Source organism: Macrobrachium rosenbergii, chromosome 4 (assembly GCF_040412425.1).
Source record: "Macrobrachium rosenbergii isolate ZJJX-2024 chromosome 4, ASM4041242v1, whole genome shotgun sequence".
In the NCBI taxonomy this organism is placed as follows: Eukaryota; Metazoa; Arthropoda; class Malacostraca; order Decapoda; family Palaemonidae; genus Macrobrachium; species Macrobrachium rosenbergii.
Window position 1 is genome coordinate 32,120,610 of NC_089744.1, and position 19,588 is coordinate 32,140,197.

Below are 19,588 nucleotides of genomic sequence, written 5' to 3' on the forward strand. Positions count from 1 at the left end.
TATTTTTAGTTTATTTGACATTCTTTTGTCACATATTAACCCTGCTTTCTCCAATTTTCCCCAAGCTGCTTTTATCTTACTTTCAACCTCAAGCTTCACACCCTCCCTCCTGAAATCCCCAACCTGTTTTAAATCTAAGCCTCTTCTATCTTGTACAAATAACCTATGCCCTCCCTGCTTGCTGGCACCATAACCTCAATTTTACCTACAATTACCTTCTTACCAACCAATTCAAACAATTACTGCTACTCCCTTACTCCTCTCAGCAATTTGTCTTCAGTCCCTCCATAATCACCAGATCATCTGCATATAACAATTCCCATAGATTTTAATTCCTAACTTGAGAAAAATATCAAAGGTCACTTTGGAGCTAAGTAATCAGCAGTTTTCATAGAAAAACAAAGGGGAAATACCATTTAGGTCTACACCTCCATAAGTCAAAGGATGAGTAAAATGTTCTTCATCTCCCAGGACACAAAAGCTAAACAAGTCAGTTTACCTTCAGACAGTGAGTAACAAGCCATCTGGTTTACAGCAAAAGAATGGGTTCCTTTCATAGTAAAATTGTACTTATTTTCAGCTTAAGCATAAACTGAGTCAGTTTTGGTTGGATATAGTTATTCCAAGTCTAAAGGAATAGATCTTAACAGACCTCTTCCTTTTCCAAAGCTTATAAACCTTCAAGTAAGCAAGTTTACAACTGTCAGGGAACCATTTTTATCTTTAATTTACTGAATAATTCATCAAATGAAAAGTGATTCAACTAATTATTATGTTAGTGAAAGGAAAAATAAGCTAAAGTTATTTATATAACTATGACTAATTCAGATAAGAAATATCACTCAAAATTCCATCACAGTCTGCTTGAGATTTAATATATACATTTTACTACAGTAGGACACATTAGACAGCTTCCTCAGTTTTAATCATATAAGAAAAAAGCATGATCAGAAGTCCCAATCTGAGTATCCACAGTACTGGTTAAACAGCCTTGGAGAATCAGTGAATATTAGATCCAAGCAATTACCATCATGATGAGTGGTTCCATTTATACCATATTTCCTGAAATTGAAGACACTAGCCTCGAAGCACCCCAATTCTGATTAGCAAACTTTGAAAAAAAAAGTTGTATCATGATGAATTAATGGCTTTGATTTGGTTGGCGTGCTGTGCATATTAGACTGTCAATGCATTAAGTGCCATAGGTTCAACTGCTACAGCATATTAATTATTGTAGTTTTGCAGTTCATTTATCTAAATTTATTTCCTTTAGGTTTCTCCATGTTCACTGATTTCAATATTTAATAAGCATTTAAGTTGACATACCAGTGTAAAGAAAAGGTTGAACAGTTTCAGTGTGTGTAAATGGATGGGGCTACAGCTGATGCAGTATACTGGATTCAGGATTATGCAGCAACTTTTTAAACTCTCAGATAAAAGAAAAACTAAACACTATAACAGAAAATGTTAGAAATATAAAATACTGTAACACTATATTGCACAGTTACTTTGCAAAAACACAACACAAACATGACATAACAAATAGAACAACATAAAAATAGAAAACTCATTACAATCCATCCAAAACAAATACTGTATTACGTATAAGAAAAAACATTTCAATCTTCGAAACCTGATATTTTCTATATTGTCACCATTTGTAAAGGTAACACACAAACATGAAACAAACATGTTTGATTTCAACAATCTTAATACAGTAAGATTTACACACTTGAGAATGAATCTTTGTGACTATTTTTTTCATGAAACTTTGGTTTTCTTACTACTTTAACTGAGTACAATATGAAAAATTTTGGAAGTACAGGTAATTTGTATTTTTCCTAACATACAAACCTGAGGTCTTTACTTAGCAAATACCTTCAGCACGAGCTGGAGCAGGCTATTCTACACAACAAGGTTGTTTGGTAGTTGAGCTACCGGTGGGAGGGGTGACGAGTACCCCCACCACCTCCCTTCATGAGTTGCGTAACCACTTGCCTTATAGCACAAGTAGCAGAATGAGGGTGGCTAGAAGTGGGCAGTGCATGTAAAGACCTCAGATTTGTATGTTATGAAAAATACAAATTACTTCCAAAAGTTGTCATTTATTTCTGCACGAGTGTAAACCATTGGTCAAATACAAATTACTTCCAAAAGTTGTCATTTATTCCTGCAAAAATACAAACCATCGGTTTTTACATAGAAAGACTTACTGATTGGTGAGAGGATCTGAGCAAGCTTATAACTGACTGGAGTTTTGCCTTACCTAGGACTTTTTCCTGGTTGTGTAATGTCGAGCAAAGGAAGTAGTCCCATGCCTCTGATCAGGGGAACAATTGTGCTCAACTCTCAGACTTCCAGGCTTTCAAAGTAATGGGTTTGGAAGCAACACTACTTTGAAAAAGGCTTGGAAGAACACTATGTCAGAGACAATAAAGCTAAGATAAGCAACGGGTTAGTTTTACTGCCAATCCCTCTCTCCCCTTGCTAGAGAGAGGGTAGGACTTGCTTCGATTAGATCATAACAATGGAAAAAATAGAAAGGCTGACTACTCACCTGCATCTGTGTCCGTCCAGTACATGACGGCTTAAAAACCTATCTGCCTGCCGGAAGAGTAGAGATATGAGAAAGGGAAAGGAGGGGACCAGTCACACACTCTCGCTTTCACTCCCAAGACCGTACATCTTAGACCAGATGCTACTTGTCCCGCTAGGGAAATTGGATGAGCTACACAACTTGTTGATCAGCCACCACAGGACCCAAGGAAAAGGTGACCAAGGACCTATGGGCAATGTCCCTCAGGTAAAAGGAGCTGAATGTCGTCTGATGAGACCACACTCCTGCTTTCAGCACCTGATTCACCAACTGGTTCTTCTTGAATGCGAGGGATGGAGCAATACCCGACTTCGTGAGCTCTGGGCCGGAACATATCCAAATCCTCTTTGTTTGACGTCGAGTATGCCTGCTTGATAGTCTTACGAAGTCAGAAAGAGATCGTGTTCTTGGACACCTCTTTCTTGGTCTTGCCAGTTGACACCCAGGTCTGAGCTGTCGAGCTCTTTCAAGGTAGCATCGCAGCACCCTAACTGGACCAAGTAGCACCTTGTCTGGTTCATTACCTACAAAGTCCTCTAGGGAGGGGGATCAAGAAGGACTCAAATCTAATGTCAGGGACCAATGGATTCTGAGTCTTTGCTACGAATTCCAGGACAAATTTGAACGAAACAGATCCCCATCCCCTTGAGTGTTAACATTATGTATAAGAAAGACCATGGAGTTTGCCTACTCTCTTTGCCAATGCCACGTCAAGCAGAAATACAATCTTGAGGGTCAGATCCCTGTCTGACAACTCTGACAAAGGCTCATAAGATGCACGAGCCAGACTTCGAAGGACGTGAGTCACATCCCACTCATGGGGCCTGAGTTCCCTGGGAAGGCAAGGCTTTTAGAAGCTTCTCATCAGCATGGAGATCTCCCATGAGGAGGAGAGATCTATGTCCTTTAGATGTAGGACTAGGGCCCAGGGCAGCTCTGTAGCCCTTAATTGCTGAGACAGAGAGATGCTTCTCTTGGCAAAGGAAGATGAGAAAGTCCACTACTTGCTGAATAGTAGCTCCGACCAGAGAGAAACCCCTTCCATGACACCAACCAGAAAGGATGGCCCATCTCCCTTGGTAGACGTCCGCAGAGGATTTCCAAAGATATCCAGACATCTCCAACACAGGAGACGCTGGATGGTCTCCAACCGTGAAGGTATAGGGATTCTATGGACTGGTGGTGGAACCTCTCTGCGTGGGGTTGGCAAAGGAGGTTGTGCCATGGAGGAATTTATCTCGGTGCCTCGGATAGTAGAGCTAGCAGGTCCAGGTACCACTCGGCACATAGCCATTTGGGAGCCACCAGGGTCATTCTGAGGTTCGTGGTGACCATTACCCTGTTGATCACGTGACAAATAAGACCGAACAGAGGAGAATCATACGTGTCAATATTGTTCCAAGGATGCTGAAAGGCATCCTCCACGGCAGCCCAAGGGTCTGGGATGACGGAGCAGAACACCGGCAACTTCCTGTTGTGCCGAGTTGCGAAAAGGTCTATCACTGGACATCCCAAAAGGTTGAACCATCTCTCCACAACGTCTGCGTGTAGGGATCATTCTGTCCCTATCACTTGACCTTGATGGGTGAGTTTGTCTGCCACTACATTCCTCTTGACTTTGATGCATGTAGCTGACAACTCCACTGAGTGCACTACTGCCCACTCGTGCACTTGCATCATCAACTGATGAAGCTGAAGAGACATTAGACACCCTTGCTTGTTGATGTATGCCACTACTGTGGTATTGTCACTCATTAGTACCATAGAGTGCCCCATCACTTGATCCTGGAATTCTTGGAGAGCTAGGAAGGCTGCCTTGAGCTCCAAGGTTTTGATGTGGAAGTGCTTGTCGTTCTGGTTCCACACCCCGGAGGTTTAGTAACTCCTCCAGATGTGCGTCCCATCCCTCCCTCAAAGCATCCGAGAACAGAAGTATATGGGGGGGGGGATGTGAGGCTGAACTCCTATTACGAGGTTCCTGTCATCTAGTCACCAGGCTACTGTTAGTCCTTTCTCACTTCTCTTGAGATAGGAATAAGAAAGGGTGGTGGATCCCTTGCTTGAGATGAGAACTTCTTCATTCTCCACTGGAGGGAATGAAGGTGAAGCCACCCATGAGGAACCAACTCCTCCAAAGACGACAGGCGGCCTAGAACAACCTGCCACATCTAAGCTGGTTGTTCCTGTCGGGACAAGAATGATTGCACTGCCTCCCTGAACCTGCTGACATGGGAGTCTGAGGGAAAGACTTTCACTGCTACCCTATCTATCAGCATGAATATATAGAGTTTAGGCCAAAGGCCAAGCACTGGGACCTATGAAGTCATTCAGTGCTGGAAAGGAAATTGAGAGTAGGCAGGTCTGAAAGGTGTAACAGGTTTAACAGGAGGAAAACCTCGCAGTTGCACTATGAAATATTTGTTAATAGAGGGTGGAGGGCAAGATGGAAGAAAGATAATACAAAATGGAGGTACAGTAAAAGGAATGAAAGGGGTTGCAGCTAGGGGCTGAAGGGATGCTGCAAGGAACCTTCAGTAATGCCTACAGTACACCTAATGAGGCGCACTGACGGCACTAGCCCCCTACAGGGCTGACGTCTTGAGATTTATCGCAATGCCTAGGCTGCAACAAAACTCATGAAGGCAATCTCTGTCCTGGAGCAACTTTGAACGAGAGTTCACTAGGACTAGACAGTCATTGAGATACCTCAGAAGACGTATGCTGTGCGAATGGGCCCAAGTCGACACAAGGGTGAACTCTCTTATGGACACCTGGGGAACGGTTGAAAGCCCAAAACAAAGTGCCTTGAATTGGTACACCATCCCATTGAGGATAAAGTGGAGGCACTTGTGGGAGGACTGTGGATAGGTATCTGGAAATATGCATCCTCCAGATCCACTGTACGTGAAGTTGGAGTCCCTGATGGCTGAAAGCACTGAACTGAGTCTGGCGAACGAATCAGTTCACAGCAGAAAGATGTATGACCAGCCTTCATCCCCCTGGAAAAATCTGTCACGACTTCCACAGCACCCTTTTTCAGGATCGTCTTCATCTCGTCCCAAAGAACGAGGTTCTTCAGTGAGCAAGGAATGTATGTCTGTAGATGGACCGGAAGGTTAGTGAGAGGTGGAGGAGACTCGAAGGGAAGTAAATAGCCCACCCAAAGGACATTCATTACACAGGTCTCCACTCCATGTCGCTGCCAAATTGCCCAATGAGTCAACAGGCAACCCCACACCAGTGGCAGCATGTGGAGGGGAATGCCACACCTAGTGTCCTCCTCCCTTCTCCTTCCCCCTACCTCCTCTACCTGGCTGGGCAGAGGACCATAAGGGCTGCTGACTCGCACTCTTCCTGACGGGGGCAGAAGACAGCTGGGTGTTCCTACGAGGAACCTTAGGATTCTGGGGTTTCCTAGGACGCATAGAGGAAGGGGCCAGCCTGACCCGAAAGTTGGGCTTCAGGGGCACGTGAAGCCCAGGAGGTCTTTGCCACTGCACGGTGGACGAGACGATCATTGTCATCCGCTCTTCGACAATCCACCGCAGCATCCACTTGCTCCCTGTCAAATAGAGAAGTGGAACCCAGCAACAGTCCCTTCCTCAAGGTCAAGAATGACTCTAGAGAGTCAGGAGAGAACTGCTTCTCTCCTTTTCAGTGTCAAGTTTGCCCACAGGTTAGCTGTCTGGTGGGCTAGTTAGGCGATGGTCCTACCTCCGAACAGGAACACTGTTAAAATTAGCCACTTTGCTGGTGAGCGACGAAGAGGAAGTGATAAACTTGGTTACTGTGGTGGAACAATGGACCATCCAAGAGACTGCTTGAAATACTGCCATGGCAGTTGTTTCCAAGGTCAATGACTCCTGGTGTGAGAGGGAGATGCCTTCTGCATGGAGCTGCTCCAATGACAGACCCAGACCTAGATGAACTAAGTCTGGGTCAACCTGTGCTGTTGGAATTGACGGCGGGGATTCCTTGTGGGGTCAGTACTTTGAGGCCCGAAGGAACAACCTCACCAGTCGCCAAAGTCTCTTCCCTTAGATTGCTGCACTGACAAATCAGTTTAACAATCTCAAAGTAAGACTGCAGCTTGGGGGTGTCTGCGTCCTTGAGGAGGGAACCTTCCGGCCCTTCCAAGTCATGGTCTTCCTGAGTTGTTCACTCTGCAGGTAAGAGACCCTCATCAGAACCCCCATGACTCTCTCTGACACTTGTGCATAAGTCTGTTCCAGTCCTAAGATTGACCCGGGGTGTACGAAGGGCTAAGATGGGAAACCAATTCCCAATCATCAACCCGAGTCCTGTCCATTCCACGGCTCCCAGAACACCTCCAGGAGGTTGAAGGAACAGGTGAGAGTGGCCTAGCACCCTTCCCGGACCTACCAGAGGCCAAAGTCCCGGTAGGAGAGGAAGGCAGTGAATGATTGTCAACCCATGGTGACAATCGATGCACAGGTCTCGAAGAGCTCCCGTCATGCGAAAGTGAACGGGGGTTGTCCCAGGGGGAGAGCACACACTCCCACAATCATGCTCGGAAGCTATCCCGAGGAGAGTAGGTCCATTCAAGTGAAAGCGAGCGGGACCAGCCTCCAGGAGAGCGATCACTTACCGTCGGGGGAGAGAGTGGGCTGCCCCAATAACATGCTGGAATCTTCTCCACGGCTGAGGCCTATATGTGCGAAGAAGATGGAGTGGGGGACCTACTCCATGCTCTGTTGGGCATGCGGACTCTACAGTCGGCATTGCCATCATGGGACCCTGACCTACGATCGACTGAGGTGCAGTTTATAGGAGCCACATCTTAGTTCATCATTGTTGCAGGGGTGGGAGCAGTGCCTGCATGCTGTATGTTCACTCTCTTTTTGTCAGCCACATCCTGGACCGGAGACAATGAACGCTTACCATAGTTGCATGGGTTCATGGGAACCCTGGTGGAAGAACCTTCGGTGATGTGGATCGGGGAGACCCGTGCACGCGGAGCATCCGAGACACAGTGTGTGACAGATGATGTTGCTACACAGGTCTGTGGATTCCCAAGTGGCAGGTTCTTTACCAGACATAGGAGACGTAAGTTGTCTGGAAACAGTGCCTTGGAAGTCGGTGAATGTAGGGGAACCACGTAAACTGATTTGGCTCGTGGAAGACACATCGTGGCTGGTCCAAGCATGCGCTGCTTCCATGCCTCGGGTGTCTTTGGAGACCTGAAACATGGTTTCCCTGTCCGGGAACAAGGGAGAGTCGTAGAGAGATCCCAATGGTTCTTCTGTGGAAGGAGACATACCGTGAGAGGGCTGCAGGGCCTTCTTATGGTCAAGATCAGAAACCTTTTCCTTCCTCGGGTCTGTCCGTGTAACAGGACCCTTGGAAGAAGAAAGGGAAGAGGCGAATACAGGAAGTAACAAAGACACCGATGATGATGACGAAGGCGAATGGGGTCTCTTCTTCGATGTCCTCTTGTGATCATGTTTGTACTCCTCAACAACTCGTCCAGGAGGAGATCCTTGGCATCGGGAGACATTGGAGAGGGCTTAGAAGTTGAAGGAACTGGGTGAAAGAATGACAGAGCCATGCCCATAGTGGAAGTACCTCTGGATCCTGTAACTGAAACCACAGTTCCAGTCACTGAAGCAGTCGAGACAGGAGGTAATTTTGAAGCACTAAGGTGCGCAATCAAGTTCCACACCAATGACTCCCCGGGAATACCAAGGGAGGGCCAGAGGTTTCTAAGTTACTGAAACATCTTCCTAATCTCTACCAGACCTGCAAAAGACGGGTTAGTAGTGGCTGCCTCCCTTTACCCAGGGAAAGACTGCTTGCCCCCTAACCAAACAGAAGAGGCCCTTGAGCGACAGTGATTGGCCTCTGCCCTCCCCTGTGAACCACTCACTACCAAAGCAAAAGGGGAACACGGGGGAGTGACCTCTCCCCTAGAAGAAGTAGCAGCAACGGAAGTCCCATGGGAAGAGACCTAGAGCTACCTGGTGTCCTCAGAGGAGAATACCCCTCCAAGGAGGGACAGGCAGCCCTCCTGGATTTCCTCTTTCCAGCAAACCTCATCCACTGTCCTTGAGACCAATTACGACACTCCATACAAGTGTCAGTAGTGGAGCACACGCGTTTGCGACATCTAGTGCAAGCGGTGTGCAGGTCAACTTCACTGGATGAAAGGAAGCAATTGCAATGTCGCTTCCCTACACCAGGGCACTGACAGGGTAAAGGCTTAGATGATTCTTGGGTTTGCATTGCAAGGACCAAGAAAACAAGAACAGATGTATCAATATAACAAAGTACAACACAACGGAAAAACTAAGACAAAGTGCAGAGAACAATCAGGCGGCAGAGGAAGGTGATAAAATGCATCCACTCTGAACGAAGGCTATAGGGCAAGTGGTTGTGCAACTCATCGAAGGGAGGTGGTGAAGCTACTCCTTGCCCTTCCCACTGGTAGTTCAACTATCAAACAACCTTGTTGTGTAGAGTAGCCTGCTCCAGCTCAAGTTGAAGGTAATTCCTATGTAAAGACGATGGCTCATATTCATGTAAGAATAAATACAGTTTAATTCTAAAGGTATATTTAGGAGTTCTGATTATTATCTAGCAAAGATAACCTTCCCCTGGAGTTAGGATAGGACTATGAAAGACATAACCTTCGGCCACAAGGATACAAAGTAAATATCCAGGACTTATTCCAGAAAAAACAATGTCTTCAATGCCAGAAAACAATATATTTTGCTCACAGACAGATTAAAAGGTAGAGACAGAAGCTCTCAGTCCATGACAATCAGTAGGAGTAACAAAATTCACCTAATCTCTAAGGAAAGTCTTGAAACCGGACAGCAATCACAAAAAATGTCTTTCTATCATCTTCCTGCATGAGAAGACAAGTCAAAACTACCATCATCTTCTAAGTCTGGATTGCAATTTATACCTGCCATAAATCTTTACAACCTCATGACACCCACATTTATAACAAGACTTACGGGAAGCTGGGCAGTCATTTCTACAATACACACTGCCATTCCCCTTACCCTGCAAATAACATTTAGGTAGTAACTGTTTCTTGAAGTCTAGAATGAGCTCAGATAAGTGCTTCACCTGAGAAACCAAAGTTTCTATGCTTATAATAATAATACGTAGTCTATGAATAACACAGCACATAACATATCCTTGGCAAGGTCTAAAAAACACAGGAACTGGATTTTTCTCATTTCCAGCTAATATAATGATCTCTATATCTAAAATAAGATGCCCCAAACGGTAATTTCCTAAACACAAGTCAGCGTAAATATGATCTAGATCTTTGTTAGCTTTCCCCTCTGACCATCTACAAGTTGTATTTGAAATGCGACCTCCCTTTAATGCTTTTAGTGCCTGTATCTCAGGAAGCAGTAAATGCTTTTTGCTTTTGCTGACTCTTCGCATCTTCATTTTGATTTGATGCCATAATGTATATATGCTAGTAGTAAACTGATCTTCCTTGCAGTGTGTTGAAGTTTTTAATTTAAAAAGATGTTATATTATTTAAATGCCATACATCCCAGATATAGTTTTTCTAAATTATAATGCTGTGAATGTTTGTATCCAGGAAAACAGAGCAAAATTAAGAAAAAGAAATATAATGGCAGGAGAAGATTAGCACAGCAGAACAGAGCAATATAACAATGGAAACAATTTATCATACAATTTACAATACATTAAGTAATATACAGACTTCAGAAAGTTGACACACATACTATGAATACATAAAGACCATGATGTTGGGCCAAGAAGTGGTTGAAGACATGAGGAGCAATATAACATGGAATAACTATGGCAGTGGTGTATGGCATTAAATTTGCACTATAGCACCTCATGAGCATCAGTATCAATTAATACTGTCTGGAGTCAGTTCAACATTTACAGTAAAGGGGTGAAAGACTTTGGTCCATGGCAATGAAACCTTCTGCCTCTTCAATATATTGAAGAGTCTGGGGCTCTGCAAAGAAAAAGCACATGCAATAAAGGAAGTGATGATAGTCTTGTCTTGAAAAAGAGATTCTGAACATGACCTAATAATAATTACAAACACTGGGAAACCTGAAACCAACTCTTAAAGCAATCTTGTCTTTTTCAATTGATAGGTTTGTTTACCTTCCACTCATTCACCATTTTTGTAATAGATGGACTCATTAGGAACTCACACATCTTCCATGGATACATTTTATATGGTGCATTTTAAATAAAACTTAAAAGCCCCTATAAACCAAACAACAGAAAAGTACTCTTCTGAAACAAACAACTTCTCACTAACTTTGATGAATTTACTTTTAAAAGCTTTCAAAACAAAATAGGAAACAACTATCTACCTTCAATGTATCATTTACTTACATTTGCAACATGCCAACTTCCACTATGAACTGTAAGAACCATTGGCTGGTAAATACCCGCCAAAAGATCTCTGTCTCTTCGACCCAAGAATATTCGAGGATTTTCACTGACCACTTCCAAACAAAGTGGCAAACCTCCAATACTTGCTTTTCCACAGATGAATTCAACTTTCTCTAAAGATAAGGCAACCTGAATTGCTGTGAACTTCCCTCGCTTAGATACCTATAAAATAAAATAAACAGAATGTTACTCTGAATACAACACAAACTTTGCACAGCAATAACTTGGCTGTTCAATGAATGCACATGCTGAATTGAGAAAGATGTCCATAATGACTCAAAGAAATTACATCTCCATTTGTAATATGCATGAACTTTCAAGTTGTTCAAGTTAAATGTGGGTACTACAGCATAATCATATGCATCACAAGAAACAGACCATACCTCAAATTAAGCGTGAAGAACAAAATTAAAATACTTGACTATGAACATAAAGACATACTTTACTCAGAAAGCATTACAGACTTTCACTGAGAAAAACCATTACTAAAAGCTGTCTTATCATAACATTCAAGGTTAATTTAGATATATATTTTGACAAGAAAATATTCTTTACCCAAAACGCTACCTTACATACTGCACACAATACCTTGTACAAATAACTGCATGTGTGTATCTTGAAAAGACTTGGTTATGTAGAGAGAATGGAGGACAATACTTTTGTGAAGGTGTGTTGGAAGCTAAGTGGAGGGAGAAAGACATGGAAAGTGCTAGACAGACGAACTGGATAAGATATGGAAGCAGAAGAGCCTTTGTATTTATGGAAGTGGGAGAGAGCATTCAAAACAGTTGTGGTTAGTGGCATGGAAGTATTGACTCATAGGATGAAAATTTTCTGCACAGGGATTAATCTCTGATTCAGCAGTTACTCTGTGGGTTACAAGTTACAGTTTAAGATCTCCTAACATTAGGACATAATCTGCCTTTTTATCAGTACAGAGTAGCTATACTTCATAACAAGCAACAATAAAGGGAACTCTGGTATTTCTGAAGAATAATGGTAACTCCAAAAAGCAGTTTTTTTGTAAATTAACTGTGCACTTCAGGGATCAAAGCTGGAATATATCAGTGAACAATGTCTTACTTCCCATTAGAACTCTTTTACGGAATATATTTATGATTGCAACTAGCATCAAGGAAATTATTATCACTCTTCCTATCTCTAAATAGTTTAACCAGACCCCTGATTCAACATATAAGACTAAAACCTTAAACAAAGCACTCATATCCTATGTAACACAGTGCATTAGTCTGTCAAACCATTAGCACTTCCTACAACAGGCAGGTCCATGTACTACAAACTACTTCTGTCCCAGTATTAATTACATAATGGCTGATCACATATACACTACATACAAACATACATACAAGCCTGGTGGTGTAATGAATCTTTTGACCTTCAAAATGGTTTTACAGGGGCCAAATTTTCATCCATACAGACTGACTAACTGTGCAAAAAAGGAGTGTTCTTGGACTCAAAATCTTGAATACAAAACAAATGAAATGACATTTAAACAGTAATCAACCATTAACACCATGATAAATTGTATATCTAATAACATATGGCAAACTGATAACATTAACAACTTTGAGTAAAGATTAACAGTGATAATTATAAGTTTAGTCAAAATCTACAATCACTAAATATAAATTAATCCATCTCCCCTGCTGCATTACATCTGATAACTTTACCTTTGTAGACAGTTTTACAGTGTTTTGACCAGGTTTAATGATGTTATTTTCTGCACACAGTTTATCTTTGACTTCCTCCTTCATCACGTTTCGATCAGATTTAAAAAGGCCACCTTGACTATCTCGCCGCCTGTGGAAATGAATACTTCATCTTGCAACTGAAAGATTACACTCTAAATGATGCAGTAATCATACAACAAGTTTTCCTAAATATGCATACTTCCTAAATATGCATACTTGAGGCCTTTTAAAAAGATATACTTCAGTGACAACTAATCACTAAAACTCAGTAACATGATCGTTAATTAGCAGCAAACAAGTAGGGATTATGGTAAATGACTTCAGTTATGCTCATCCAGGAAAAATGCAAATCATCTGGCATTTTCAAATTGTTCCAAGTATACATACCTTTGTTCTTATATATTATATAGACTCACTCCGTAGGTGGGAGGTATTGTCCAAAAAACATGACTTTTTCTTCCCACCTGGAAAGTCCAGCTTCCCAGTCACATACACAGGCTGGGGAAGGATGATTACTGTAATCACCTGTACAGCCTTTTGTTTGTGATGTTGAGGCTGACATGAACCTCTGCCAAACCCTGGCTTTCTTGTAGCCTCACTCTAATTAAATCAAGACAAACATAGGTTTCCTTTTTTGTGATGAGAATACAGTTCAGAATGTACCAATACTGTACTATCACATCAGACCAAAATATAACAATGCTCTACCATCCCGCCTCCACTGTGTTGAAAGGAAGACCGGAGACACATACTACTACTACTACTACTACTACTACAGAGAGTACCTGGTTATTGGGGGGGTTTGGTTCCCGACGGCGTGACAATAGCCGAAAATCGCTAATAACTGAAAATTGCCAATAACTGAAAATCGTCGATAACAAAAAATTGGTGATAATAGTGCCAAAATCCCCACTTATTGTCGCTGATACTCAATATCGGCACCACTGTAAAGTGGGAATCTGCGCATGTCAGTGCCGAAAATCCAGTTACCGTTGTTGCTAGACAAGCGTTAAAAAACTGGATTGTCAATAACTGAGGCTGCTGATAACCAGGAACTGCCTGTACTAACTACTACTACTACTACTACTATGCCCTGTAGTGTAACTCACCTGCACCTGGCCAGACCAGAACATACATAACCTTCGACTGCTGGATGGAAAGAGTGAACTAGAAAGACAGGAAACTGCTTACCTTTCATTTATCTCATCTTATATGAACCAAGAGCATGAGACAAGGTGTTTTTCTATCCAACTGGATTTGTGTTACTACACATGATGAGCAACCACCAGAGATTCTAAGAAGGTTCCTAATTACTTGTGGGCTACATTCCTAAGGTAGGAGGAGATATAGGTTGCCTGCAACTCTAGAAACATTACTGAAAGTAAAAAATCAGAGGGCCACACTAAGAATTTCTTGCTAAATGCCATAGGTGGTGCAATGCCCCTAACCTTCTGATTCCTTGCTTGCCCAGGGTATGGAGCCATCATCTCACCTAAGGTACTTACACTCCATTAATGACCTTCCGAAAACAAGGAGATGCTTCCCTTTTGAGCCTGTCAGTGGTAATGAACTGTCTTTGACAATCAGACCTAAGATGTTGAGTCCCTTGCAGTTAGTACCACAAAAATTTCACTGGACACAACAGCATTTCATCTTGATCCTTACCTATGATGTCTCAAAGAGAAAAGATAAAAAAAAGCTATCAAATCTCTTGTTTGGAATGGATTGGATTTTCAAAATCTCTTGTTTGGGACTGATGGGTGATCAGTCTTCACTCCAAAGTCAATAAGAAGAAAACTAGATACATTTTCAACCATACATGTGCCACACCAAGCTTGCCTAGTCTCTTTGTTGATGCCGAAGCTGGCAGAAAGACAGTCTTGAGGGTGAATACCTGTGGGATGGGCAAGACTGTCTGAAGTTCAAGAGCATGGAGCCCTCAATTGTGGTATAGAGGTCCGTGTCCTTCAGTAGTAACACCTCGGAAATGTGGAAGCAATAGCCCTTTACCACAGAAAGAGAGATGAGCTTGTCTGCGTGGAAGTAGTAAAGTGGCTTTGACTGGAGAAATATCCTAGCATGATACCAACTACAGATGATGGCCCAGCTCACCCTGTAAATATATGCTGTAGTCTCTTGGATGTGCATGACATCTTTCACAGACCTGCAAGAAAACTCTTCTCTTTTGCAGTTGCTCCTGAACAGTCTCAAGCCACGAAACACAAATAACTCCATGTACTGATCATACCTCTGCAGATGGAGTACACTTCACAGCACCTAAATGAGAACACCAAGCAGATCAGGATTCCATTCAGCTTGCAGTCAACAAGGCAACACCAAGGTCATCATGAGACTAGGCACGATCAACACTTGACAGATCATACTGAATGGAGAAATCATGAACCTTAAGGTTGTCCCATAGCTAATAAAAGCATCCTTTAGTGCATTCCATGGGTACAGGAAGGGAAAGCAGAACACTGGGAGATTCACATTTAGGTGTATGGCAAACAGACTGACAGGAAGTGTTCCTCAAACCCTAAGAGCCTTTTCACCACATGTGGGTATATGGACAACCCTGACCCTAAACCCTGCTCCTGGAGACTATACTAGTCTGCCAACAGCCTGAGATGCATCTGGCTTACAGATCAATAACATGGTAAACCACTCACTTGGACACCTGCACTGATTTATGAGATTTAGGTTGCCCAGCCAAGCACTATAGTACTTTCGACCATTCAGCACTTAAAAAAGTTAAAAGAGAGAGTCTGAGTGGTTGGACAGCAAGATAAAGCACATGGTTCTAAAGGTGGAACTAACAGAAAACCCCGTAGTTGTACAAAGAAGTAATAGTTATAGAAGTTGGCCAACAAGACTGAAGAAGGAAAGTGGAAATGTCAAATGAGATAGTATTTTGGGTGATCCTTTGATGTGAAGTACTAACTAGGATGGAACTGCCTTAAACAACTGGATCTTCATCATCTCATCATCTTGACACAGACCAACAGATTTCATTGCTATTATTAGACTAGAGACCCTCTGTGCTGTAAAATTAAAAAAGACTGCCAGTTCTAAGGATTTTCTTCTCTGGTGAGGGTAGGTTATATCTAATATTCACAAAGTAAAAAATAAATAAATTGGGTTTTACTTGTAATGTATTTATTCAATAATCACATTTTGGTTATTTATTGCTCTACCTGTCTCCTACTGCAAATAAAGTCTGTACAAGGCATTTTGAGGCATATGAGCAGAGAAGGCCATGCTCATAAAACTGGTCTCCTTCTTAACCGTCTTTTGGTGTGGCAGAGACAGTCTTCCTGGTTTTATGGATTACAATCCTTTCAAATGTAAGAAAGGCTTAACACCAACTGTAGCATCATTCTCCTTTAACTTAAATTTTCCAAGTTATAATCCTTTTCAACTGCAATTTGCCTACGATTATCATTAGCTATACATGTTACCTATCATTTCTTTTCCTGACTTTTAACTATCCAGACATACACTTCCCATACTGTGGAAGCTTCTAAGAAAGTTGAAGATTAAATTAAGTCTGGGCAGAAGTGAACTTGACAGGTGCAATCAGACACTAACCTTACTAAGTAGTGTCCCCATAACATTTTAGCTGCCATTCTGCATTATGTTCATCAGCCCTATCTTTACTTTACATGTATAAAAGTATTTTTAACTGGTACAAATGCAATAACATAACACAATATTACAAAATGTAGAATGGGTTTTGCCATTGCAAAGCACCCCTTCAATAAATTCTCATATGACAGAGTAGTCTGATCATAAATTCCTCCAAACTTTGCATAAATTCTTGAAAATTAATCTAAAAATTTAAAACAAACTGTTTTCACTCTAATGTTTTCCTGGTTCAAACAAAATAAATTACCAAGTTTTGACGGCTAATGCAATAAATTTTGTTCAAATTAAACAGATCACTGATAAGAACCTGGAGGTTGATGATCATCTTACTCTCTATGGCACTAAAGTTGAAAAAAGGACACATACAACAAATTATAATTAAGATATAAAAATTATGCTTTTTTAAAATTTACAATAAATCCAAATGACCATGGTGCTGGCCAAATGAGGTAAACAATACCAGTTGATAGCAGCACCTATTTCTTAAAGAGTAATACTTTCTACAAAATATTAAACTAACGTGAACAGCTGTATACTACCAATATTGACTGGTGAGATACACACTCTACCAGACAATTTTTCTTTATATCACAATTCTTCATTATTATTGTTTAGTGTCCATCTACCATCAAACAATTCATGAATAAATTTCCAAGGCCAATTGAATTTAGGAAGTTTGTGCAAAACCAATACATATAACACTGAGTAATAAATGTCCCATAATATTTATTTAACAAAAATAATGACTCTCATATAATTATAATAGGGTGACATAAATATTTTACGTGGGACAAAATGCATAAAATTACTTCTTCCAAGAGGTATGTAAATGGAATTTTTGACTTGACAACAGGCAATGATGATTGCAACCACAGACAGCCAAGTCACAAGGAATTTGCCAGTTTCCTGTGTACCCAAAATGATTCCTTCATAGGAATACTCTTCTACCAGACAACCAAAGCACACTGGTACTGTGTGTCCAGATAAAGATTTACTCAAAAACCATTACAACTTTCATTCCTTATCAGCTTCCCTGTGTTTTTTTCACACTCACTCTAGTTACATCTAATGTTCAAAATAGTTACTTTTAATTATCTGATCTCAGTTAGTTAAACATTATATTCACAAGCTATCCTGGGAAAATAACATAAATAGATCAGCATATTTCCAATTTACAAGAAAACTATCTAGACACACACAAACACTTTACCTTAGAACTTTATGGGAATTTGAGCAAGTGACAGCAGCTGATGAAAGGGATTTATCTTGCTTATATTCCAAATGCAGACTCATATGAAGAGGTTGTGTCATCAAGTTGAATTTAGCAGTGTCTGTTTCTAGGGTGTCTGAAGGCCCACTCTGATGCTCTGAGTCTCCTGAGTTTGATCCACTTCTGTAATAATAATAATAATAATAATAATAATACTAATAATAATAATAATAATAAAAAATAAGAATAATAATAATAAGAATAATAATAATAATCATCGGATCTCTTTACACAGCGTTTACGAACAACTATGACTCCATATTCACATTCTTGGAATAACTATGCATCTATTTACACAAACGACCCTCGACACACACTCGTCTGCATCTAGATTGACTGATCTAAATTGACACTGCATCTAGATAGACAGAACTGTGAAGCTGGTTGTATCTAAATATAGGAATTGTGAAGCTGGTCTTTTTGCACAAGGAGAATAATGTACAACATAAGTTATATGCAAATAATTTCTTAAAAAAATTATTTAACTTAGACTATACTTATGCTTTTTTTTTTTATAAAATAAGGCAGTAGACTTGGCTAATGATTGCCACATTAAGAATACAGGCAAATGAGTCATAATAGAATGTAGCTAAGATAGAGTCATAGCCTAAGTTCAGTAGGCAGTTAAGAATTAACAAATGACATAAGAGAATCTAGGCCTAACTTTAATGTTTTCCTTCCTAACTTTCGAAAATATTTTGAGCACTGCCCTTCGACATCCACATTTTACGATTTTCAGTCACCTTGGCTAAGTTACAGGGTATTGAAAACAACATGTGGGTTTTTGGAGTTCTGTAACAGCAAAGAATTTATGGTTATTTCCTCAGTTTCGAGGAATAACTACAAAACTTGTTCAGAGTTTTCTGCAGACCGGGGTTATCTCGGAATTGACCAAAAATATTGAAAATCTTTATTAAACAAGGGATGGGAAAACCCCACACCTTTCCAGTCAGGGCAGATGCCCTACATTAGGTTAGGTTGGGGTCTCGACTAACTAAGATGGTCTAGGCTCTGAAACCTCACAGCACAGCCTAGGATACTCTAGATTCACTAGGTACTGTTAAAGATATAGTATAGTTAAGGTTAGGTCAAGTTTTTTTTGACAAACTTTACTCAAACACATACTTATACTCTCCCAGTCTTCAGTCACTCCCCAGTTTCTGCCAGGAACTTCAAACTCAAATATATTGAAGTTTGGTTAAGGGTAGGTTAAGTGCATTGGCAAACTTTACTCAAACAAATACTTATACTCCCCCAGTCTGCAGTCACTCCCCAGTTTCTGCCAGGGACTTAAACTCTAATATATTGAAGTGTAGTTAAGGTTAAGTTTTTTCCAAAAAACTTAACCTAACCTTAACTACACTCCATCTTTAACAGTACTGTACCTAGTGAATCTAGAGTAGCCTAGGCTATGCTATGAGGTTCCGGAGCATGCAGATGAATATATTTCTTTTTATGATCTGTACGTGTCTATGCAGTTTGAAATTCATAGCAGTAATCTTCCTTTACACATTAAATCTAGTAACCCAATTTGCATTTCTTCAAAACCTGACCCTGTAAACTTTAATTTTTCATTGAATCTATCTGTATATGGCAAAAGCCAGTAAAACCCAAGATTCAGTAAACACAATAAAAAGTGTACCAAAATCAATAAAATGTGGATGTTGAAGGGCAGTCCACAAAACAATTTTCCCAAATTAGGAAGGCAAACACCATACGTTAGGCTTAGCTTCTTTTATCATTTGTTAATTCTTAATTTCCTACTGAACTTCCACTGTCTCGGTTTTAGGCTAGGACTCAATTTTAGCTGCATAAGTTATGACTAACTTGCCTATTCACTTTACATGGTAATCATTAGCTGATCCTATTACCTAATTTTGTATAGAAAACTATAAAGTATAAGTTAAACTTTTATTTAGTAAATTGTTTGAATATAAC

At 40.9% G+C, this 19,588-nt stretch overlaps 1 protein-coding gene across 3 annotated transcripts in view; it reads right to left on the minus strand.

Moving 5' to 3' along the window:
• Positions 1-19,588, minus strand: part of SIDL (SIDL trafficking protein particle complex subunit 10) — a 196,909-nt gene that overhangs the window by 66,189 nt on the left and 111,132 nt on the right. For all 3 annotated transcript variants that reach the window (XM_067093177.1, XM_067093187.1, XM_067093195.1), the window contains exons 15-17: positions 17,591-17,773; positions 12,715-12,844; positions 10,964-11,185 (exon numbers count right to left, since the gene is read on the minus strand). In XM_067093177.1, coding sequence (XP_066949278.1) covers positions 10,964-11,185; positions 12,715-12,844; positions 17,591-17,773 — 535 coding nt within the window. The remainder of the gene's footprint in view (positions 1-10,963; positions 11,186-12,714; positions 12,845-17,590; positions 17,774-19,588) is intronic.